The following is a 25,392-nucleotide window of genomic DNA, read 5'->3' on the forward strand; positions in this document are numbered from 1 at the left end:
TATCCGAGTAAACTCTGAAGTTATACTGACACTCAAGGAAATGAAACAAATTTCAACATATATGTGCTCACTATGCCTCTTTGGTAACAAATGCTTTCTCTTCAAAAACAGTGCCTTTCTCTTGGATCTAGACTTACTCTCATCACCTACAACTGACCCAGTTCCCCACTGGCCACTCCTCTACAGCAGAGAGGTCCATTTCTTAGATTTGACACATCCTGGTCTTTCCCTTTTCACTAAATTTGATGAGCTCATGCCTGACTGGGATATCAGACACCACGGGTTGATCCCAATTTTTCCAAGTGCCCTTTGTGTGAAATACCTCACAAGCATGGTGTTTTGTTTATTTTTGGGGGGGGGGGAGGGAGAGGGGGGGGGAGAGAGAGAGAGAGAGAGAGAGAGAGAGAGAGAGAGAGAGAGAGAGTGTCTGTGTGTAAGGGGGAGGAACAGAGAGACAGAGACAGAGACAGAGACAGAGAGAGAGAGAGAGAGAGAGAATGCCAAGCAGGCTCCATGCCATCAGCACAGAGCCCAACGAGTAGCTCGAACCCATGAACCATGAGATCATGACCTGAGCTGAAACCAAGAGTCGAGTCGGACACTTAACCTACTGAGCCATCAGGGTGCCCTAAGAACAGTATACTTTTGGTAGTTATGCCTGTATTGCCTCCTAGCTGCAGGAGTCTCAAGAATGAAGACAGTATGTATCTCTTACTTCCTCTGTAACTCTCCACACCAACCAGTTAGGAGTTTGGCTGTACACAATGGGTATTTAATAAATACTGCAGGTGACACTTAGAATAAACTCTGAAGGAAATCTATTCAGTGGCAAGAATCTGACACTATCCATAATGGATCAGATTAAACTTTATGAAAGATAGCTTTTTAATTTTGTGGTTTCATTTCTGAGTTAGATTCTGTAATCACTCTTAGAAAAAGACACCTGACATCTGGGCTTTGCTCTTTGTTTTGATTGTACTCATGTCAAAGCCTAGCAAATATTTTGGATTGAAAATGAGATTTCAAGGAAGCATTTCATTAGAAGTGGGTATTATTCTCTTAGAAACTACAGCTTTGGATGCCATTCAATCTCTTTATTAACTTTCTATCACTTATCCTTTTCCTAATTATACATTAGCCTACTTACTTTAATTTGCAGAAGGAATCCTGTTTGATTTCAGTAAAAAATATGAAAGATAAAGCTTTGAAACAGCAACAGGAAGGAATCGGTCTTTAAGTTAGTAGCACCAGACTTTCTTTTAGATTGTCCATAACTCAGCATATACGTATACTTTTGAACCACCTCCTAGGGGTTTTACATTGATTTAAATCACATGACCAGTAAGGGCAAAACTTGTAAGAATTTTTTTGAGTTGCAAAGAACTCTAAGCCTTTATCAAACCCAATTACCCTGTAGATGAATTCCTGTCACACTACAGGAACTGTATCATTTGCCATTTTAAAAGGTGTTTGTGAGTTTGTTTTTGTTTTTTGTTTTTGTTTTTTTTTTTTGGTTGTCTATTGCTGCCTATCAATCTACCCCAAAATGTAGTGGTTTCTAGAGAGATGAAGTGACCCCAAGGCCACCTGAGCCACTTGAAGCACTTACCTTATGAAAGTATCTGATACAGACAGCTGATACAGTTATTGCTATTACATACAAAGCATGTCATACCTTATAGCTTAGCATCTTGTGTTAGATACCGGCTGGGATAGAATTTGGGCTGTTTCAAACTAGACATCCGATATAAGTGATCCTGTGTACAAATGTTAAAACTGAAAGAGGTAAGTATCTGGGTTAGGGGAGAAGCCCTTCTTCCCCTAACTGGAGGCTTCTTCTGGAGCATGGGACTCCTGGGTTCCTTTTACCTCCTTCCTTACTTCCTGGAACAGGGGTGGGAAGGTTTAAGGGGTGACTCATTTGACTGAAAATGTGGGAAAAAATAAACCAGGCAAGCTCAGTCCACTCGCTCACTCCTTCCCCCAGGAATTGACCTGTCCACACAGAGGTCATGCTTTCTCCAGGCTCAGTGTTTTGTGGGGCAGACCCTCCAGTGGCCAACCACTGCCAGTGTGTGGGTAGAAGAATGTCTAATTCTGGAGTTTAGTATCAAGAAGCACAAAAGCATTCTCCGTTATTACCTTTTCAGTAACAATGGTGGTATTTTCATCTATTTGCAGGCTCTTGTTTTTCTCAGTTTAGAATTTGGAAGGTTCTACAAGGGCACTGTGCACGGAGTCCCCATCAGTGCTCAACAACTCACTGATCAGCACAACTGTGAACACCTGTCGGGCACGTGTTACGTGCCAGGCCACCAGTTTACTCACTTTGCAAGCATTTACTCACTTAACCTAATTAGGACAACAACAGGCCAAAGAAACTTCACAATACAACTGGGGTTTGGGTAGCTTTTGAAGTTGGCCACCATTAACTCCTACCCCCCCCCCCCCCCCCCCGCCACGTGCATCTACCTCTGCTCATCTGAGAGAGAGGGTCTATTTCCTCTCCCTCTGAATTTAGGCTAGCCTAGGACTTGCAATGGACAGAACACAGTGAAAATGACATCCTGCGACTTCCAGGGCCTTAAGAGGCCTGGTGGCTGCCATTTCCCTTCTCTCGGGTAGCCAATCCCCTACAACGAATCCTGGGCTAGACCTCCGAGTGAGGAGAAAAGCTGGAGAGCAAGCCCTCGTGGAGGAGCACTGAGGAGCCAGGCACAGGAGTGAGGCCTTCCTGGACCTTCCACAGCCCAGTTCCACCCAGGCTTAGCTGAGTGCAGTCAAGTGAGTGACTCCAGCCAACGCTCGGCAGAAGGTACCTACCTGTCTTCTTCAGGCCAAGCCCTACCTGGATTCCCCGGCAGGCACAGAACTGTGGGAAATCATAAATCATTGTTTTAAGTCACTAAATTTCAGCGTGGGCATCATGATACATGGCAGCAGACAACTGAAAAAAATAAAACGCATATATACACACACCCTTTAAAACAGTAAGTGGTGTCATTGCTACAGCGTGACAAGAATCTTAAAAGAGCTGTAGATGATTGACTAAACCATAAAGTCACAATGTCTTTGTAGCCGGCCCTATATACTCAAGTCGCACTCTTTTAAATGGCTTTCTAAATGGGCCACCTTTAAGGGACAAACCATAGTTATCACCTCAAGACATCAGCTCCATTCTCTTGTTCAAAGGGATAAAAGCTCTTCATTGAATAATAATCTCTTTCTATTCCCTCCAGAGAGCTCATCATCACTTTGCCTTGTATTTGATTACCATGTAGGATAGTGTTTACACCCTGGCTCCGTTGGCTCCTCTGGGGAGCCCTCCCAACCCTCATTCTGAGCTCTAGGCTGGCTTACTCCTCCTCAGCGTCTCTCTACTGCTCTGCTCATATCTTTAGCACGGTGCTCATTGCATATATTATTTACGTAAACTGCATGAGAACAGAGACCTGCCTGTTTTGTTACTGCTGTGTTCTAGGCACCAGAACAGCCCTCCATGTGGAGTAAGTGTTCCATGAATGTCTCCTGGTTGAATAAGTCAATGCGCCTGCTTCCCCCCTGGACTAGACCCTGCGTGTTGGTGGTGAGTGTCCATCACCGCTTCCTTTCATTCTCTCTCTTGTGCTGGAAGCCTGGAAGGGCCTAGACTTACTCACTTCGAGGGTCCAAGTGCAATTCTGACTCTGCCGGGGGGCGGGTGGGGGGTGCGCCTGCATGAGATATGGAGGACAAGGGAACAGGATAAGTTCTGCCTTGAGTTGTGGTGGCTGATACGCGGCTTCAGCAGACGGGCGTGTTTGTACAAACTGGCCAGCTACACGGCTCGCAGCTAGGACAACTGGCAGTGGCTTCTACGGTTTCCTGCCCTCTAGGTGACGGCTTTTGGAAACTGCCTAGCGGTATCCCTTTCACTCCTCAGACTCTTAACAATGACTTTTGGGACTGCTGAGTTCCCAGAAGTATCTGGAGTGCTTCTTGTTTTCCTGTGGAATTCTAACTGATATGCTTCCATAGACTCCATTTCTATAAGGAGGGGAGGGTTTATCCTTCCATACCCAGGCCTGCACAGGATCTGGATCACAGCGGAAACTAATAGTGATAAAGAGAATAAGGGTGACCATGGCAAACATTTATTTCATGTTTACTATGGGCCCAGCCCTGTTGTAAGTTCTTTATTTATTCAGTAACCCTGCAAGGCAGGCACTATTACTGTCCTCTCTCTACAGATTAGGAAACTGAGAACAAAGTAGTTAAGCAACGTGCTTAAGAATCACAGCACTAAAAGGTGGACCGTGGAGGCAAGCCCGGGCAGTCCGGCTCTCTGGTCTTGTACCTGCATCTAACATCTTCCCCTGCCTGAATGATATCTGCTCCAGGACATGAAGATACAACCACTAGAAGTTGAGAATGCAGTATAAATGCTCTATGTGCATTTACCATAAAGTAGCAGTTCAGTATGTTCTCCTTTAAGACTATTAACTTTGTGGTGCAAATAGCTGTGTGTATACACGCGCGCACAGTTTTTTTTTTTTTTTTTTTTTGCCGTGTTAACTTTATTTTTTCTTTTTCTTTTTTTTAAGCATGTATTTATTTTTGAAAGGCAGAGAGAGACAGAGCACAAATGGGAGAGGGGCAGAGAGAGAGGGAGACGCAGAATCTGAAGCAGGCTCCAGGCTTTGAGCTGTCATCAGCACAGAGCCTGATGCGGGGCTTGAACTCAAGGACCACAAGATCATGACCTGAGCCGAAGTTGGCCGCTTAACCGAGCCACCCAGGCACCCCTTAACTTTATTTTTTCTGATTACTCCCCAAAACAATGAAAAAGCAGGAAGCCTTAAATGGGGCGCCTGGGTGGCCCAGTTGGTTAAGCGTCTGACTGGCTCAGGTCATGGTCTCATGGTTCATGAGTTCAAGTCCCATGTTGGGATCTGTGCTGACAGCTCAGAGCCTGGAGCCTGCTTCAGATTCTGTGTCTCCCTTTCTCTCTGCCCCTCCCCCACTCATGCTCTCTCTCTCTCAAAAATAAAAATAAACATTAAAAAGAAAAAAAGAAAAACCAGGGAGCCTCAGAAATAATTGACATTTCAGGGAAGGTAAGAAGAACCACAGTGAAGAATATTCGTAGCTTTCATTTGAATTTCTTGATGCACATCTTTCTGCCTCTTGCCTGGGAGCACAAGATAAAGTAAAAGTCAAACACTGGTTGCAACAACTGTAGGGAAAATATTTCTCTCTTTACTGTGGCTTCTGCCAAAATGGAGAACAAACGTTTCTACTAAGACCTCAAAGACATGGAAGAGAGAGCACGGGAACATGCAAAGACATACAAAGTCCACGTGGAAATGGACAAAGCAGCTGATCACGAATACTATGGACAACGTGCACGACTCTCAAAGTCGACCAGTGGATAAATCGGAGCGGGCGTGAAAAGGGACAAAAATAGGTGTTGGAGAAGCTTTTTCTCCAATCCTGATGTCTCCCAACACACATAGGGAGATCCACTAGCAGAGTAGCCCTGGACAGGGCCATTACTTACTATTCAGGGCAGAAGTGTCTTAATCAGATGGATGCATTTGGAAGGAAAATCTGAGCACAAACAGTCCGGCCCCCTTTGTTCTCTCTTGTAAGTGAACCTGTCATTCTTCTCTGTTCTTCTTCCATGTCTTAAATTTTCAAAGGGCCAACTCTGTCCACCAGCTGGGGGAAGGGGCAGGTTTATGCCCTGGTCCATTGCTGACACTGCCTGGGAGGGTAAGTTTATGCAGTTCTGAGGTTCAGCACTGGAAAACCCTACTTGGCTCGAGTCCAAAGCCATATTTCCCCCGAAAGGTCCACAGTCCTTACCTGCACTTCCAGAATCCACAAAGTAATGAAAACAAAAAAATTTTTCCCCGATTCATCTGGCAGCAAAACCTTAAGTGACCTGAGTCACCAGTGGCAAAACGTGACCCTAACAGACATGAAACTACTTAAATCCTCATTTTTCCCCTTAGAGCATTGTGTTGCATGTCGTAGCCAACAGCCCCATGTGCCTATTTAAATTTAAACTAAGTTACAATAGATTCTCAGTCCTACCAGCCACATTTCAAAAGCTCAGTAACAGCTATATTTAACTAGTACTACCACACAGGACAAGGCAGATGAAAACCTTCCAGCACTGCAGAAAGTACAGCTTAGAGTGAAGCCATGTTTCCTTATACACACATTCATATTTGCTTACGGGATATGACCCAGACCCTACGTAATAAATAGCATATGTACCATTTTCTTCCTAAACCTAAAAAATATGAAATTCCAAAATCATATCTGGCCCAAAAGATGATAAAGGAGCATGGGCCCACATCAGTTCTTACCAGTAATAAAAGCAATATCTTGACCTTCTATTTGCTTTAGACATTACCAGTTACGGACTAAATGGTTGTGTTCCCCCAAATTCACCCAAATTCAGGGGTTGAAGCCCCAAGCCCAAAAGTGATGGTATTGTGGGGCGAGACCTTTGGGAGGTAATTAGGTATAGATGAGGTCACGAAGGTGCCCTATAATGGGATTACTGTCCTATTTATAAGAGGAGGAAGAGACATAATAGTTCTCTCTCCACCACATGAGGACATGACCTTCTTGCCGGTGACCATGGAGGCAGAGGCTGGAGGGACAAAGCTGCAAACCAAGGTCCACACAGCATGGACCACCAGGAGCCACCTGAAGCCAGGAAGAGTCAAGGAAGGGCCCTTGCCTAGAGCCTTCAGTGGGAGCACAGTCCTGCTGATACCTTGATTTGGGACTTCCGGCCTCCAGAATCAGGAGACTGTAAGTTCCTGTACTTTAAAACCCAGTTTGGGGCCAATGTCATGGCAACTCTAGGAAATGAAGACAGAGTTTGCTACCAAGAGGCAGGTGCTGCTGTAACAAACACCTAAAACATGGGGAAACAGCTTTGGAACTAGGTAATGGGTAGAGACTAGAAGAGTTGGGAGGTACATGCTAGAAAAAGCCACGACTGCCACAAAGAGACGGTTACTGGCAATTCTGGGGAGAGCTCAGAAAGGAAAGAGGAGAGCTGTGGAAAAAGATTCTTAGAGAATCCAGAAATTGTGAACAGAATATGGCCATTCTGCTGAACTGGCCATCCAGGCGACACCTAAGACTGAAACCAGGAACATGTTATCGCCCAACAGAGCAGAGGCAAGTGCCATAAAGTGGTCAACTATGTCACTGAACTGTGTTCTAGTGTTTTGTGGAAGGTAGCACTGGTAAGCCAGGAAACTGGACAAAGGGGTGGCTTGGTTCCTCCTGCGTAAGGAAGGGGGGAAAAAAAAAGGAGGAACCGAGAAAGGAATTGTTAAAACAAAAAGGAACCAGAACTTTAGGATCTGGAAAAGTCTCAGCTTATCCGTATCACACAAAAGGACAAACCAAGAGTTTTTTGCTCTGAAAACCAAGAGTGTGGTCAAGCAACCCTTTGATATGGGTGTAAATCACGGACCACCCCAGCAGGGGCAAGGTTCAGCTGGAACTGAGGAAGACAGGGGTTGCAAGGAAGATAGGTGGACTGAGATCCTGCAGGATTGAGCCATAAGGCCATTCAGCTGTGGTTCTTCAACACAAAGGGAGAATGACCTCAAAGGAGATTTGGAGATCATCAGGGTTGCCTCTTGGTTCAAAGGTAGGGGAAGGCATCACCTGGACTTCAACAGGGCAGATGGCGTCGTCCAAAGCCTTGAGGGCAGCGCCTCCTGGAGTCTTGCTGGGTAACTCCCTTCCACAGAGTTACAGATGTAGCACTGCCACCCCCAGGGGGTATGGAAAGCAGAGCATCAAACCAAAGACCATTATTCTAGCGCTTCAAGACCTAATGGTATTTGCCTTGCTAGTTTTTGAACTTCCTTGGGACCCTTCATCCCTTTTTTCATTCCAATTTCTTCCTTTTAGAATGACAGTCAATCCTATGCCTCTCCCACCATTCCATTTTGTAAGCACACAACTTTTCTCGTTTCACACGCTCACAGCAGGAAAGGATTTCTGCCTCTGGATAAATCATATCTGGAGTTTCACCCATATCTGATTTAGATTGTATTTAGACGACACTTTGGGCTGTAGACTTTAGAACTGATGCTGGAGCAGGTCGAGACTTTTGGAGTTGTTGGTATGGAATGAATATCATTTGTATGCTACAAGGACATGAATTTGGGGAGGTGCAGGGACAGAATGTTATGGCCTTAATATTTCTGCCCCTCCCCCATTCATATGTTGAAGCCCTAACAGCTAATGTGATGGTATTTTATTTATTTTGAGAGACAAACACTGCACAGGGGATGGGCAGACAGAGAGGAGAGAGAGAGAATCCCAAGCAGGTTCTGAGCTGTCAGCACAGAACCTGACATAGGGACTCAATCTCTAGAATGGTGAGATCATGACCTGAATGGATATCAAGAGTAAAGCATGCTTAACTGACTAAGCCACTCGGCACCCCTAATGTCAGGGTATTTAGAGGTAGACCCTTTGGGAGGTAATCAGATTTAGATGAAGTTATTAGGGTGGGGCCTCCATTATGGGATCAGCATCCTTATTAAAGAAAAAGAAGAAAGACCAGAGCTTGTGCTCTCTGTCATGTAAGGACACAGTGAGAAGATGGTCATTGGAAAATCACAAGGAGGTCCTGCACCAGGAATCACACTTGCCAGCACCCTGATCTTGGGACTTGCCAGCCCCCAGAACTGTGAGAAATAAAAGGTCTGTTGTCAAAGCCACTCAGTCTATGGTATTTTGTTGCAGCAGCAGCCTGACCTAAGTAAGACATTACTGTGCTCTAAACTGATTAAGAGTTAAGGCAGGGGTGCCTGGGTGGCTCAGTTCGTTAAGTATTCGACTCTTGGTTTCAGCTCAGGCCACAATCTCTCAACTCATGGAATCAAGCCTGACATCAGGCTCTGCACTGACAGCATGGAACCTGCCTGGGATTCTCTCCTCTCTCTCTCTGCCTCTCCCCTCCCTTCCTCTCCCTCTCTCCCTCTTTCTCAAAACAAAAACAAACAAACAAAAAACACAAACCAACAGGAATTGAGGCAAAGAGGATTATTTATTAGGCTCCCATGAATTTCAATACAGGGGGAGAATTATGCTGGCTCTTCTCCTCCACATATTCATGGACAATTCAGGCTCATCACAGTGGAAGATTTTATACACGTTTTAGAATCACTGTTCCAAGAAGGTATATGTGCCATTCTGGCAGAGAAGCATGGCTAAATAACTAGAAGACTCCCAAGGATTAATACAGAAGCCACAGATGGAATTTCTACCTTGGGTGGAAGGTGGGACTAGATGAAGTCCAAGGCTTATTCATGTAAGAGAATCTGGGACAATGCTATTGTCTCCCCCACACTGGTTCTTCTCCAGTGTCCTTAATGTGGCGTGGACTGGTCGTATGCAGATATACTTTTGGACCGAAACAGGCCCATTAGAGTCCAGAACATTCTGAAATTTCCTTGAATGCCCTTGAGGCTACCCCTCTGGTGTAAGTGAAGTAGGTCAGAGCAGCCATGTTCCCTCTCTGTAGTCAGCTTCTGGCTGGCTGTCAGGATTCAAGAGTAAGGATAACACTTATCCACTATATATCCAGCTGATTGTCTTGTCCATGTGGGTGGAAGAGATTTCACAGAAATCTGGCATAAACCTAGGCTGGCCCACAGAGTACCAAGAGAGATGTTTTGAGTCCCCTGAAAGCTCCACGTTATTTTGCTATCCAGGTTCAGGCAAGTAGCTTAACCTGGCACAGCCTTAGTTTCCTTATCTATGAAACAGGGAGAACAGCCCCTGGTCCACCATCCTGACAGGATTGGGGGATGGAAATCGAAATTAAAATACTGAATGAGCTAACACATGGGAAAGTAATTTTTATGCATTACCTTTATTATTGATAAGTAAAGTCCATACAAGCCTTTTAAAACAACACGTATTAACACAATAACCTAAGGGAGACCCTAGCTGAATTCTTAAACATACTGCTAGGAGTTCAACACAAAGCAGCTTTTATCTAGAGCATGAATTGATTTCCACTTGTAGAGAAAAGCATGAGATAATGTTCTTTGTCTTAATTGGACAGTGGAGAAGCTCTTGAGTATTGGCCAAGAATCTAATATTGGATGGAACCAAAACACAACCATTTGCTTCCTGAATTGCATCCACAAAAATTTCGTGGTGGAGTGCTGCCTCTGATAGAGCATTTACCAACATTGCACGGTTTCACGCACAGGCCCCCCAAAAATATCCGTCTCTGTCTCTTCTATTTAATATACCCTCGACTCTCCAATTTGATCAAATCTGGGTGCTAACCCTGTTACAACTTCTCACGTAGAGGTCACATTTCTGGTCCTTCAAGATCAATGTACAAGCTTAGCTCAAACAGTAAGCAGGAAACACGAAAGCCTCCCTTCTGTTTGCTTTCCTAAGAGTAACATATGTCAAAGCTTTTAAGAAACTAGAAAATTTGAAGAATCATATGGACAAGCTTATGAAAAAAATGACATTAATCTTAAATATTAATTCATTATTAACCTGACTTAACACACATTCATGATCATTGATTTTTATTTTAGAAATTACAAATTTAAAGGAAAAACAAACTACTGATATTAACATTTTCACAGTATTTTTGAAGGAACATGTTTAAAGAAAAACAGTAATTTTGCTGGTTCTACATCAGCAGACTTAAACACTTCTCATGAAATTTCTTTCAAGCTTAGGAGAAGTGAAAATTTTAAGACAACATTTTCTAACACAATTCTCCCAACCACTTAAAAAAATGTTTTAGCATTAAAAAAAAAAAAAAAAAACACCTTGAATACTTAAATTGCAGATTACCAGTAGTCTTTAAACAGGCTGCATATCTCCATGTTTTCCTTTATTCAGACTTAAGTAAAAATCCTGGAAGACATATCTGAGATTTTAAAAGGTTTTAAAAGGGTGGACAGTAATTTCCTAAATGCCTCAATTATTAAATTTTGTAAAAATGAGCTGAAAACTTTATTAGCACAGTTGTGCCTCTGTCTCAAAAAGTATACAGTCTTTCTATTAGTATATAGGTAACTGTGAGTTACCTATTTGAGTCTTTCCCCAATGCCCTGACATAATGTAAAGTTTCCCTGAGATTTTTGTTTTGTTTTTTTACAACTTCTTTAGAAAGTGATTTTTGTTAGTCTCTCAAAATGCTTTTCAAAAGCAACCAGACTCTTGGGTTAAAAAGATTATATCTAATGATTGTTAACGCTTACTTTTTGTCAGACTCAAAGCTTGTTAGAGTGCATAAAAAAAAAAAAAAAAAAAAGGCTCCTGCAAAACTTATCTTATGGCCACACATTTACTTTTTCTAGAAAAGAGCAATTCCTGCAGTTTTATCCAGGTTAAGTCAAATGCTTCCTACTTCTTCACTTACTAGTAAGGAAAGTTAATATTCAGGTCCCAAAACTCAAAGGCAGTGCTGAGCAAAAAAAAGAAATGAACCATCCAGCGCTCAGCCGCTGTGATTTGCGAATGCGAGAAATCAACAAGTTTGCGTTTGGCGCCTACCAGGTGCCCAGCCTTGAGCAGAAACAGGCCTGAGTAGGTCAGGTTCCAAACCGGGAAATCAAGCCCGGGGTCCAGCTGTGGAGATGAACTCCTGAGCGCTCGCCACGAAACCAGCGCCGGGATGAACGCCCATCTATCCCGGGGCCCCACAGCGCGTTTCCTCTGCAATCGCCGCGGGCCTTCGATTCACAGAGGATTCTTCTGCCCTCCAAAGCGAAGGGCACAGTCGCACTCACAAGAGGCTAGTCTCAGGGAACCCCATATGCTCACCCCGCTCGGCGCGAACAAGTAGCAAGGGAGGAAGCCCTCCTTCAGGACCCCGCAGCTGAGCCGGGAGCGAGACGAACTACTATTTGCGTTCGCGACAACCCCGGAGAAGACACCGCTAAAAGAAAAGGTGGTAGTGGAAGCAGGTTGGCGCTTCCAGAAGCGTCTAATGCCTCGGACGTTTCTTAGCTCGATCTGAATTAGTAACCCGGGAGAGGGGCGCGAGAATGGGGGTCCCAGGGGAAGCCAGCGAGCAGAGGGGATGAGCGAAGGGAGAATAAAAGTGATTCAAATGAAATTCCCACGCGCTCAGGCCATCCACGCTTTCAGCTGGAGGAAGGGAGATTGGGGCACGCACGGCGCGCCCGGCTGTGCTGCGGAAACTCTCCGGCTCCCGGCGCGCGCGGACGGACGGAAGGACTGACGGGCAAATCCGGGCGAAGGACTTACCTTCAGGGTTGGCGCTGATGAAGACCCGCACGCTTCGCCCGGCGGGCACGAGGTGAGAAGGCAGGGCGTTGAGGTTCCCGGAGAAAGCCGCCCGCCGGAGCGCAGAGTCCCGGGGACAGGGCAGCCTGGTGCCCGCGCCGGCCGGCCACATCGCCCTCTGGGAGGAATAGCCGCCGCCGCCGCCTCCTGGTCCTCGGTTCCTGCCCGCGGCTCCGCGGAGCAGCTAGGTCGATCCCCGCAGGCGGCGCGGCTCAGAGCCGCCCCGAGCCCGAGGCGCCGCCGGCGAGCTCCGCGGCGCACACCACCGGCAGGCGCGGGGCGGCCATACGGACCCTCGGGCCGCTGACGCCGCCGCCTCCCGGCCCTCTGGGCGTCAGCCTTCGCCCGCCGCCGGGGGCTCAGCACAGCAGCCGGCGGGAGGTCAGCGTGGCGGTGGCGGCGGCGGCGGCGGCTACGCGCGCGGCGCCTCTTTGCGCCGGGAAGCGCCCGCGCCGGCCGCCCAGCCCGCGGCCATCTCCCCGTCCGTGCCTGCCGCGGGAAGAGGGGTCGCCGAGGTGACGGGTACCGAGCGGAGGAGAGCTGCTCGAACTTTATCTGCTAAAGGCGTCCGACTTTATGGGAACGTCCTTCCGCGGGGCGGTGAACTCACCCGCGGCTTAATGGGCGGCAGGGGCGGGGGCGCGGGGGCCGCGGGCTGCCCGTGGGCCTCCCGGGCTTCTCTGAGGACGATCCCGAGCGCTCGTGGCTGTCTCCTTGGTGGAGAACATGAAAGAAACTAGCCCGAGATCCCTCTGACTCCTCCAACTCTCCTAAAGGTCAAACAAGCCCTCAGCATTTTGGGGAACGCACGCCTACCGGCGCCGGCGCCTCTTTGCCTACGTGCCGCCAATTCCGGCCTCAAAGTTAGACTCACGCACTGAGCCCGGCCCCCGAGGGTGCAAAGCATCAAAACTCGGGACCCTTTTGAGCGTCCTGGAGGGGCTGTCACCGTCGCCCGGCCTCAGGTGGCGCAGGTGACTGTCTTGCCGCTCCGCTGGCCTCACGCTCGGCAGAGCCGGGGGTTTTTATAGAGAAGCCGCGCCGCTCACGTGCTCCTCGCCGCGTGGTCGCGGAACCTTTCCAAGAGTGGGTCTCCGCGGGAAGCCTTCCCGAGGTCTGGAAGGCTCCAGAGGGGTCCTTCCTGCCCCCGCCCTGGCGCATTCCTGGGCCACTCCGCGAGCTGGGCGGCTCCAGGAGCCCCGTGCCGCCCGGTGCGCGCCTGGGCCCGGCAGGCCTTTGGGGGCTCCGGGGAGCGCTGTTTGGCGCAAGAGCCCGCAAAGTGCAGGTGGCCACGGATTGGGGCGGGGTGCGAGAGATCAGAGTTGGCTTTTGGCCGCTTTTCCAAGTCCCTGCAGGCTTCGCCTGACGCTGATCCGACGGGGCCAGAGCGGTCGCGGAACTCTGCTACCCCGGGGTTGGGAGTCGTAGCTCTAGGGGTCTGGTCTACGGCGGGGTGACGTAAGATGCCGAGGGACCCCAACGTAAAATCACCGTCTCCGGTGCCCGCTCACTGCCCTTGCCAAGTACTGCAAATTCCAGGACAGGAAGAAGACCTCGTAGAATTAAAAGTGTGATTGTACTTGGGGTGGGGGAAGGGAGGAGGTGTGTTTGGAGCCTTAATTGGAGTTTGGCGTCCAAACCTCTCATTGTGAGCTTTGGGGCAGGAACTCCTGGCTCTTAGAGAGGAAGAACGGCTTTTCCAAACCTTTGGGATTGGAAAGGGGGTGCTTGGGCACAGGGTGCGGGCAGCTCAGCTGCAAATTTTATCTTCTCACCTGGGGCTTCTCCTGGCCTCCTCCTGGCCTGCACTTCTCCTAGGTCCTGCTGGTGGCAGTGAAGTCCTATGCACTGCTGTTTATTTTCTGACCCCACCCCGTTCCCAAAACATGCTTTCTGGGGTAACCTTTCGGAAGAATTGGGTCTTTGGGTTTTTAAGGCTGCCTCTCCACTACTGGGAACCAGGGGGCAGTCAACCGTTCGTACTCTGTAATAATTTGATGCAACCAGTAAAGAAACGTTGAACATACCCAGGCATTTGTTCAACTGATTCCATTTAGCAAATTATCTCCTTCCCTCTCCAGCTTTATTACTCCCAGGTGGGAACATTGTCCGGCAGGAAGGAGGTCTCTGAAAGATTTCCTGATATCCCAGGAGGTATGGACTGAGAGTTCTGGAACAGGTCATGAATATACAGTGTCCGTTACAGTACCAGCCTTTATGAATATACAGTATTTATTACTGGAGAAAAGAGCCAGGACCACTTTATGCCTAATCTCAATGCTGTTTATAAGAAACTGATAAGAAGTTGCTGGATTGTCAGGGACCTGCCTTCCTTTCTTTCGTTTCCCCCTACTTATTTGGTGGTTTCTCTCTTAAAAATCAGATTAGTGTTTGTGTCTTCTGACCTTTGCTTCACATCTCAAAGTGTTGCACTTTCTTAAGATGACTTTGGGATTTTTGGCAGCCTCTATAACCTAATTAACTGTTCTAGACAGGCCGAAGTTTAGCATCTGCCAGTGTCACTGCAGACCAAGGATGCAGAGGAGAGAGACTTTCACATTTTTTGTGCGGCGGTGTTTTAAAGGGCTCCCTGCACAGCCAGCTTCACATAGGTAGAGCCAGCACTGTCTTTGGGTTATCAGGGAGCTGTCTACCTTAGGACACCTCCTAAGGACACTACCCAATCAACCACCTCCCTCCTCCATACACATATACACATACATCTCTCTCCTATCTTCGAAGTTTTCTGTCTCTTGCTAATATCTGATCTCCTAAAACCAGAGATTCATTCATTAGTGTGGAAATGGCATAAGGGAAATGTCACCCTTGGCACTAACACTGTTAGGAATTAACTAGATTTATTTCCCACCCCAAGGCACTTGTGACGATACCAGTGGAGAGAGAAAGAAAAGAGAAAAGAACTGAAAACGGAAGGGAAGGAGCTGGTTTGAATGTGGAAGGCAGGCCCTGACTTCTAGCTAGGAGACTGTTTTGTTTTGATATCCGTTTAAAACACTTTACAAACATTTTCTCCTCTTCATCAAATATTGAACATGTTATTATTCCTTCCATTTTACACATGAGAAAACCAACGTTCAAAAAAGAGAAGGGGCTTGTCCAAGGTCATATAACTATGGGATCCAGGTATTGTGGCCCCAGTCTTAGCACTCTTTGCAACAAACCTCTTCTATTTTCTAATTCTGCCTGGGTCTGGCCCTGGCTGACATCTTTAGTAACCTGGAAGATAGATGTTCAGGTCTGCGTTCACAGGTGTGGAAGGCTGGTTATCACCTCTGCTTCCGTGTGGCAGAGAAGGTCTATGTCTACAAGATCACACTGGACTAGACTCTCCCAACGTAATTGCAGAATGCCTTGTATTCCTGTTGTTTCCTGATAAGACCACAGGTAAACCCATATCATCCTTGCAGCTGGCTGGAAAGTTTAAAGCGTCTAGAAATTGGAAGATAAAAGTACAGGAAAAATGGGTTGGGAACCTCGCTTGTGACCAAGGACGGGTATTCCCCTCTTCATCCTCCCACACACCCCGGTTAACAGGACAGAGGGCCACAGAGAGGCATGGTCTTTAGGCAACAATGGTCGCAGCCCTTGATAAAAACAGGACTGTTCAAAGGTTCAATTACTGCTAGGTTCTTCCTACTCATAGAGCTAGGAGGAACGTTGTGCTCATGGACTCCAACTCCCCTTGGTATATGATAATGCCCCTCTCACAAGGTAGTTTTATAAAACAGGAGGAAGGAAACCTAAACTAATATATTGATATACTGAGCACTTGTAAGCTAGACACTGTGATAGATTCTTTAAATCGCACTGTATCTGGGGCCAGGGCCCAACACCTCTAATATCCCCACTTGATATCCCATTTTGGACACAGCTGTCCCTTGAATACCTTTTATGATGTGCACACAGCATCTTTGGCGATGTAGGTGCAGGTTCCCCTGTCTAAGGTCCATGTTATGGAAATATACCTCACCTACTCCCCTTCCCTGCCCTGGCAGTGGTTTTTCACCCATCTGCATGGCTCTGTCCCTTGGCCAGGTCATCCTGCTGAGATGACAGGGCTGGTGATCATAAAGCACACAACCAGAGCCCCTGCCGCTGACTCTGACCCTGCAGAAGGAAGGGCCACACCTCAAGCTGTATTTACCTGTATGTACACTCACTTTTCTGCATGTCAAATATCCTGGGTTCTTCTGGACCAGTGTTCTGTATTTGTCCACATGGACAGAAGTGGAAATAGAGCCCCTGGTGTTATAAAAATGACCAAATTATCACACCCTATTCTAACTATCTCAGGAAATCTAGCCAATGAAGCCAATGATGTGTTTTTGTGTTTCCCAGACTTGAACAAGAATGTCAAATTTAATATTACATTAATGTTCATGGTGGCCCTTGGATGTGAGTGATAAAGGTTTGAATCTGCTTTGGGGATGTGAGGAGTAGATTATACAGGTCCACTCAGATGAGGACTCTGCTTTCCAAGGTTCCAGCTCAGGAGAAGAGCTGGGCCATCAGGAACCCACTTACTTGTTTACAAAGTGGAAATTTTCGGTGTATGTGAGAATTTGTCAGCATAACAATTTGCCAACAGAGAGGGTTGATTCAGAGGTGTCTGTGACATAATAGAATTCACAGCAGCTTGGTTTTAAATAAAGTTACACCTTTCTGAAATTGCTATCTGATGTTTTCATGACTCAGAAATTCTAACTTTATATCCACCCCCTTCCAAATCTGTTTAATGTATTTTTTGATCAGTCTGCCTCTTACAACCTTCTAAATACTCACATTGTTTTGTAAGCACTGGGCATACCACACAAAGTAGAAGAAAGTAAGGTGAGTTGTTTAAAAATTTGTAGTTTATTTCATATTTCTCAGTCAGATATTTCATTTTCATTATATGATTGCCAAATATTTCCCCCCTCATGCCATTAATCTTAAACACAGTACCCTCTCCTCTCTTGTCCCTTTATCTGATACTGGTTTGGAGAATTGCTTTTTACAAAGCTCTTTCACACATGTTAACTCATTTTGATTCTAACCCTGAGAGGTAGTTTCTGCATTAACTATACTACCCTTCCCCCCTCCCCCCCTTTTTTTAATATGAAAAAGTAGATCAAGAGATTTAAGTGGCATGTCCAAGTTCATTCAGTTAGTGGTTGGCAGAGCCAGTATTAAAACTAAATCTCTGACCACCAAACCATGGGTTTAATTACAATGTATCACATGACTACCAATATATAACAAGATCCATCTGGCCAAATTGATGGACATCATTTGTACCTCTCTATGAAATTTATATGGGTTGTTAGGCAAGCCAAATCATACAGGGTATAAAACACTCCACCTGGATTGCAATGTTACTTACATGGCTTATTGACATTGGTTTCCGTATTTTTTATTGAGCAAAAGCTAGGTTCCATATCCTTTAATTCTATTAACAGCTCAGTTTTATAGTAACAAGTAACAAGAGGTTCCGAGAGTTTAAATAATTTGTCCAAATTCAGGTAGCTAGTAAATAGCAAAGCTAGAATGTGAGCCAGATTTCTCTCCCTATGTTATTAAATGAGATCTTTCTACCACAGAAGACTGAATCCACATGAATAAGATACAAAAAATATTCTCTTTATAGTATTCCATACTGACATGGCCCCAGTATCTTAAATGTACTGCCCGGGTCAATCATCTCATTGTTTAAATGCTTGTACTTAACTAGAAGAGTATTAAACTTGAATGTATGCTAATTTTACTTTTGGTCCCCCAAAGTTTTAATGGGACCAAGTGTTCTTTTCCTGGGTATTTTTCCTGTAAAAATTAAGCATAGATGATAATTCTATCACAGTCTCTCTAAACATAATTCTATGGATTCTATTTTCTAAAAAAATACTCTTGCAGTTCTGCTTTATATTTGTTATTTGATTGAAATTACTTCTTCACAAAATAATGGTCCCCATCACAGTCCTTTAGCCTGAATTAGTGACAGTTACACCATGTGTCTGCTTGGGTCACATAATGTAAATGATCCTACTGACTAAATTTAGAAAACAATAGGCAGAAATTGACAAGTTATTTACATTTAGTCAGGGTAAAGAGTAGGCAGTTATTTACCATTGCTTTGAGGTTTTGAGAAACATTTACAAATCAAATGATTCACAAACAGGTTTAAATTCTGTACTCCTATCACTTCTTGGAAAGTATGGGAAGATCATTTGGCCATCATTTGGAGTCTTTGGAACAGATTTAAAATTTAGGGGACTTATTTTCTTCCTCTCAAAATAAATATGGTGTAGAAATATAATATCTATTATATTTATATATTTATTTATAACTATAATATATATTGTAAAAATATAAGTATATGTGACATTTTTAAAAGACAGTGAATACAAATCTAATTCTGCATTAGACAAATTTTTTTTTTAGTGGTAAATAACTGCAACTAAGGAGGAATTTCTTTTAAAAATAGGAGGTTTAGGGGGCCTGGGTGGCTCAGTCAGTTGAGGGTCCAACTTGTGCTCAAGTCATGATCTCACAGCTTGTAGGTTCCAGCCCTGTGTTCGGCTCTGTGCTGACAGCTGGGAGCCTGGAGCCTGCTTGGGGTTCTGTGTCTCCTTTCTCTGCCCCTCCTCCACTCAGGCTCTGTCTCTCCCTATCTCTCAAAAATAAATATTTAAAATTAAAAAAAAAATATATATAGGAGGATTTGTTTTGTTTTTTGTTTGTTTGTGTTTAAGAATATAGGATCTTATACAGACTGCACGGGCAGAAGTGTAAATGAATCTCAAGAAAAACTGGACCCTAGAATTGGAAATGTGCTTAGGAAAAAAGATATTATTTTTCCACATTTCATCTCTGGTTCTTGCTTAGCATCATGAATATTCTCTCTCTCTCTCTCTCTCTCTCTCTCTCTCTCTCTCTCTCTCTCCCTCTGTCCCCTCCCCCCTCCCACATTTTTTTGGCATCTAATACTCATTCTGGGTATGGTCAAGCCACATCTCAGGCCTTAGGTCATGGAAAGAGTAACCAAATCTTTTTTGAAATCTTTTTAGAAGTTAATGGACACAAAGTGATTGTACTCATTTTGAGTTGATATTTAAGTGTAGATCTTCCCATTCTTTTAAGAAGTTACCATACCTCAACACAAATACTAATGTCAAATTGTGGTAGATTGTCTACCAAGCAAATTTTAAGCATACAATACAGTATTGTTAACCGTAGGCACTATGCTGTATGGGAGATCTCCAAACTTATTTCTCTTGCGTAACTGAAATTTTGTGCCCTTTCGTCATTCTCTCCCCGTTTCCCCCTTCTTCTAGCCCCTGGAAACCTACCATCCTACTCTATAAGTTTGACTATTTTAGGTTCCATATTTAAGTGAAATCATGCTTTCATTTGTCTTTCTGTGTCTGGCTTATCTAACTCAGTATAATGTCTTCCAGGTCCATCCATGTTGTTGCAAACGGTAGGATTTGTTTGTTTGTTTGTTTGTTTTTAAGACAGAATATCATATTCCAGTATGTGTAAGGACCACACTTTCTTCAGTCATCCATTAATGCACATTTAAGTTGTTTCCCTATCTTGGCTATTGTGAACAGTGCTGTAATAAACATGGGAGTACAGCTATTTCTTTGAGATCCTGATGTCAATTCTTTGGATATCTACCCAGAAGTAAGATTGTTGGATCATATGGTAGTTCTATTTTTAATTTTTTGAGGAACTTCCAAATTGTTTTCCATAAAAGCTATACCAATATACCTTCCCACCAACAATGTACAAAGATTCTCTTTACATCCTTGCCAACACTTGTTATCTTTTGTTTTTTAGAGAACAACCTTCCTAATAGGTGTGAGGTGGTATCTCATTGTAGTTTTGATTTGTGTTTCCCTGATGATTAGTGCTGTTGAGCATTTTTTCATATATCTGTTGGCCATTTGTGTGTCTTCTTTGGAGAACTATCTATTCAGTTCTTTTACCCATGTTTTAGTCAGATTATTTGTGGATTTTTTCTTTTTGTTTTGTTTTTGCTTTTAAGTTGTATGAGTTCCTTATGTATTTTGATTGTTAAAATTTTTTTTTAATATTTATTTATTTTTGAGAGAGAAACAGACAGAGCACTACCAGGGGAGGGGCAGAGAGAGAGGGAGACACAGAATCCAAAGCAGGCTCCAGGCTCTGAGCTGTCAGCACAGAGCCCGACACAGGGCTGAAACTTACGAACCACGAGATCATGACTTGAGCCAAAGTCAGATGCTTAACCGACTGAGCTACCCAGGTGCCCCTATTTTGATGTTAACCCCTTATCAGATACATGTTTTACAAGCATTTTCTTCCATTCTGTAGGTTTGTTGGTTTCCTTTGCTTTACAGAAGCTCTTTAGTTTGATGTAATCTCACTCAGTTATTGCCTGTGTTTTTGGAGTCATATCCAAAACATGATTGCCAAAACTAATAGAAAAAAGAATCGTGAAATTCACAAAAACTCCAAATGGCCAAAGTAGTCTTGAGCAAGAACAAAGATGGAAGTATCACACTTCTTGATTTCAAATTATGTTGCAAAGCTACAGTAATCAAATAGTATGGTCCTGGCATAAAAACAGAGCAATAGAACAGAATAGAGAGCCCAGAAATAGACCCATGCATATACAGTCAACTAATCTTTAACAAGGGTACCAAGGAGACAAAAAGGGGGAAAGATAGTCTCTTCAATAAATGTTGTTAGAAAAACTAGATATCATGCAAAAAAAAAAAAAAAAAAGGAAAGTTGTAACTTACCTTGCGTTATACACAAAAACCAACTCAAAATGGATTAAAGACTTAAATGTAAGATGTGAAACCATAAAAATTATAGAAGAAAATATGGGAGGAAAAATGATTTTTAATTTTTAATTTTATTTTGAGAGGGAGAGAGAGAGCATGTGAGTGTGGGCGGGGGGGGGGGGGGCGGGCAGAGGGAGAGGGAGAGAGAGTCTTTTTTTTTTTTTTAATGTTTATTTATTTTTGAGAGAGACAGAGTGCAAGCAGGGCAGGGGCAGAGAGAGCCAGAGACACAGAATCCAAAGCAGGCTCCAGGCTTCAAGCTATCAGCACAGAGCCTGATGAGGGACTCGAACTCACAAGCAGTGAGATCATGACCTGAGCCAGAGTCAGACACTTAACCAACTGAGCCCTGGGAGAGAGAGTCTTAAGCAGGCTCCATGCTCAGTGTGGAGCTGGACACAGAGCTTGATCCCATGACCCTGGGATCATGACTTCAGCCAAAATCAAGAGTCTGATGTTAACAGCCTGAACCACCCAGGAACCCTGGAAAAAGTGATTTTTTCTAAAAATGATCTAAATGCTACTTGCTAGTTTCTCAGGTACTGAGAAGAGTAAAACTAAACAGGAAGTGGTAAGTCAAAACAGAATTTTGACACTTTCTCTGAGTGTGTTAATAAGAATGTGAACAGTTAAATTTACTGACTGTAATCAAATATATAGCTAAACTATGGTTTGAAATCAAGTGATTGCCTTATATTATGATTTAGATAGAAATACAAGAAATTACCCACATGTCCTACACAGGGTTCTTGGCTGAAAAAAAAAAAAAAAAACCAGAACTAGTGCTGATTGGTTTAAGCATACAAGCAATTCACTGGAAAATTATTGCATTATTGCGGGAGGGCTGGAGAACCAGGCTTGTAAAATGGGAGCAGATTGAAGAGGTCAGCCCATTGGATCCACACTCAGTGCTACAGGAACAGACATCCAGGAGAGCATTTACGCCATTGCCACCACGAGTACCATTTACTGGATCCCACCATGGCTCCATTGCCATCACTATTGTCCTGTACAGTTCTTTACTCTGGCTTCTGGGACTGGGAACCTAGGAAGAGATACTGTCTGCCCTGTATCTAGACTTAGGCTGTGTAGAATTCTCTAAACACTAGAAAGAGGTTTAGAGGTTAGATTGTCAAACCATTACACAGCTCAAACCAGCAAAATACACTTCCTGTGCTCGTAAGTGGCCCAGAACTTTGGATGCTATGGATAAGAGGTGAATTGAATGCTTTTTGCATTTCTTGTAAGAAAATTAGAATAATCATGCTCCACCTCTCTAAGACTCAGATGCCTGGCAAAGCTCACCTCTCTTGGACCACAACCAAAAATAAGAAAGTGAGCTAAAAAGAATTCCCTAAGCAGCTAGACAGCATGTTACAATGTTAATACACACTGACCCTCACTGGACTCAGTGGGAAATCCCCAGAGGCTCTCTGTCAGGGTCTTTTCACACTTACTATGTACAAAATTCAAACAAGGTGGCTTTTCCTGGTTGGCAAAACCACAGCAGATTAGAGACAATGAACAGCTGCTATCTGGAAGAAATGACTGCTCACAGTGAAGAGTCAGATAACATATGACAGCAGAGGAGACAGGTATTCAAACACACACACACACACACACACACACACACACACACACTACATCATGATCCAGAGGCCACTTAATTTCGGAACAGTAGAATTCTATATATCCCAAATGGGACAGAAAAAAATCAATGAATCCTGAAGTTGAGACAGACTAACTTTAAAGTGCTGTAAGTACTTAGGGGCAATTTTCAGCAGCAGATAACCCACGATAATTAGCATTCATGATATCCACTAGTAAACATCAAGGAGGTGAAGGTAAACAGCAAATGAAGTAGGCAGAGATTCAGTTAGAACTGTACCTCCAAGAAGAACATTGTAGGTGTCTTTTACTTAAGTGCCTAACGTAGCGGTATTATTATTCTTATTATCAGTAATGATAATAATATGACTTTTATGGGAATTATAGATATTACTTCATTCTAAGTTGGAATCTCTGAGAAGGAGGAGCTATTATTCCCATTTTCCAGATGAAGAGACGGAGGCAAAGTAATGTGAAGGTACTTGCCTAAATCACACAGGTGGGGTGCGGTGGGGCGTAGACTTTAATGCAGGTAGTCAGGCTCCAGAATCTGAGTTTCAAACATTGATATACTCCCATCTGTAGGTGCTAGGTAGCATACCAGGCAAAAGAAAACTAGCTTAAGACAAGGAAACTCAGGTTGCAACATCTGTCTTAAAGGAAAGAGAAGGGAAGGGAAGGGAAATAATGCTCAATGAATGTTTACTCTGTGTTGTGTTCATATGGCCTTCCATATGCTGTACGATTATTCATTTTACAAATGAACAATCTGAGGCTTAGAAAGGTTAAGTAATACATCCATCTTTACAGAGCTTGTAAGTGATGAAGCTGGGATTCAGTTTCCATGATGGACTCTGCCTTTTTTTTGCTAAAGGGTGACATTGCCTCTAAACAGTGCAAATGCCAGTTGCAAGAATGATCTATTAAATTTGTGTATTCATAAATTCATCTATTTCATTTATTTTTTTTTATTTATTCATCATTTGTTAAGCACGTCTTTGCTCTGAGCTCAGCCTTGTTCTCAGGAAATTGCATCTAATATGGGACTCTAAAAATGATTGTGCCTGTGTGGGGCAAGGCTCTAATGAAATGACCATCAATCAGTTTAGAGGTTTCTCAAATACAAATAAAACCATGAAGAAAAGTACATCCCTGAAAAGACATTGGTTAACACTCTAGAAAAAAGGATTGAAGGGAAAAGGAGGGTCACAATGAAAGAGTGTCACGACAATGCAAGAACAGGAATCTAAAAGGGGTTTGATGAACTCTGCTCAAAAAGGCAGTAGGCTATAATATTAGGATGTGAGTTTTGGAGACAAATTAATGTGGGTTCCAGTACTGGCTCCGACACTTACTAATTGCAGCTGTAGTAGTAAATCTTCTTCTCTAAGCCTTAGCATCCTCTGTGAAAAGGCAGTAAGATGCCTACTTTGCAATGGTGAATGGTAAGCATGTTAAAGGACCAGCACATTGCCTGGTACTCACTGGTGGTAATTATTGTTAGAAGAGAGGCCCACTTTGACTCACAATTATTGCTTTAAAAGAAGATCGTGGGGCGTGTGGGTGGCTCGGTTGGGAGTCTGACTTCAGCTCAGGTCATGATCTTGCCGTTCCTGAGATCTAGCCCTATGATGAGCTCTGGGCTGACAGTGTGGACCCGCTTGGATTCTCTCTCTGTTGCCCCTCCCCTTGTGCTCTCTCTCTCAAAATAAATAAGTTAACTTAAAAAAAATTTTTTTTAATTCAAAAGAAGATCATGACAGCAAAACTCTGCCAGATTTCTAAAACTTTATAGTTTGTTATTGTTTATATCCATAGGTTGGAGTAAAAACAAAATCAAACCAACCAATTAACAAAACTTCATTTGAGGAATTTTGGCCCTTTTGTGTCTTGTTTTTGTGTGGATGGGGACAAGGGTTGCAGGGCTATCAGTAGCAGCTGAGGACATTGGGTTTTTCTCCACAGGCAGTCTAGCTAGATGAGAAAACCTAGGTGAGGAATGAGCTAGAGCAATGTGAAAAACACAGGTGAAGCACATTGATTCCTAGGCCTCTGGTAAAGCAGAAAGATCACAAAATGGGAAAGGCATTCTTGCAATTTGAAAGTGGAAAACCCATGCTGTTCCTGATATAGGGGTCCAGAATAGAAGATAGAGTCAGGGACAAGGTTCACCATTAGATTCATACTCAGTAGCTAGTAAATATCCTCTAGTTTGGAGCTGGGGGGTTCTGGAAGCCTGAGGAGGTGGAGTCTAGCTACTGTTGGAGCTCTAAGTGTGAGCACTAGAGAGATCTTGGAACAGGCAGCGCTAACTAGCTATGACACTTGCTATTTCCTCTCTAGGTTTTTGCAGGAATCTCCCAGTTGATCTTTCTATCTTCATTCTCAGTTCTCCAGTACAGCTTTTCGCAAAGATTCTGTTCCCTACTTATATTTCCTGTCTTCTCTCCTCTCTTCCAGTACAGATTTACTCTAAGTAAAGGCAGAGAACTCAATATTGTATTTTTTCATATTGAATGGTTTCACTTCAGTCCTTCAAGGCTTAGCCTCTCCAAGTCATTCTTAGAAGTCTTTCCTAACAACCAATGTCAAAATCCCAGGGATTCTTTTCTTCAGCATCATACTGGAGGTT

The 25,392-nt window shown here is 44.0% G+C and overlaps 1 protein-coding gene across 2 annotated transcripts in view; it reads right to left on the bottom strand.

Moving 5' to 3' along the window:
- Positions 1–12,565, bottom strand: part of NWD2 (NACHT and WD repeat domain containing 2) — a 181,918-nt gene extending 169,353 nt beyond the window's left edge. Inside the window, exon 1 of one of the 2 annotated variants that reach the window (XM_003985445.6) lies at positions 12,283–12,565. In XM_003985445.6, coding sequence (XP_003985494.3) covers positions 12,283–12,433 — 151 coding nt within the window. In that variant the 5' untranslated portion in view covers positions 12,434–12,565. The remainder of the gene's footprint in view (positions 1–12,282) is intronic. The other variant, XM_045056482.1, reaches the window with a different exon arrangement.
- Positions 12,566–25,392: the final 12,827 nt, after the last annotated feature.

The sequence above is a fragment of the Felis catus genome, chromosome B1 (genome assembly GCF_018350175.1).
Source record: "Felis catus isolate Fca126 chromosome B1, F.catus_Fca126_mat1.0, whole genome shotgun sequence".
NCBI lineage: Eukaryota > Metazoa > Chordata > Mammalia > Carnivora > Felidae > Felis > Felis catus.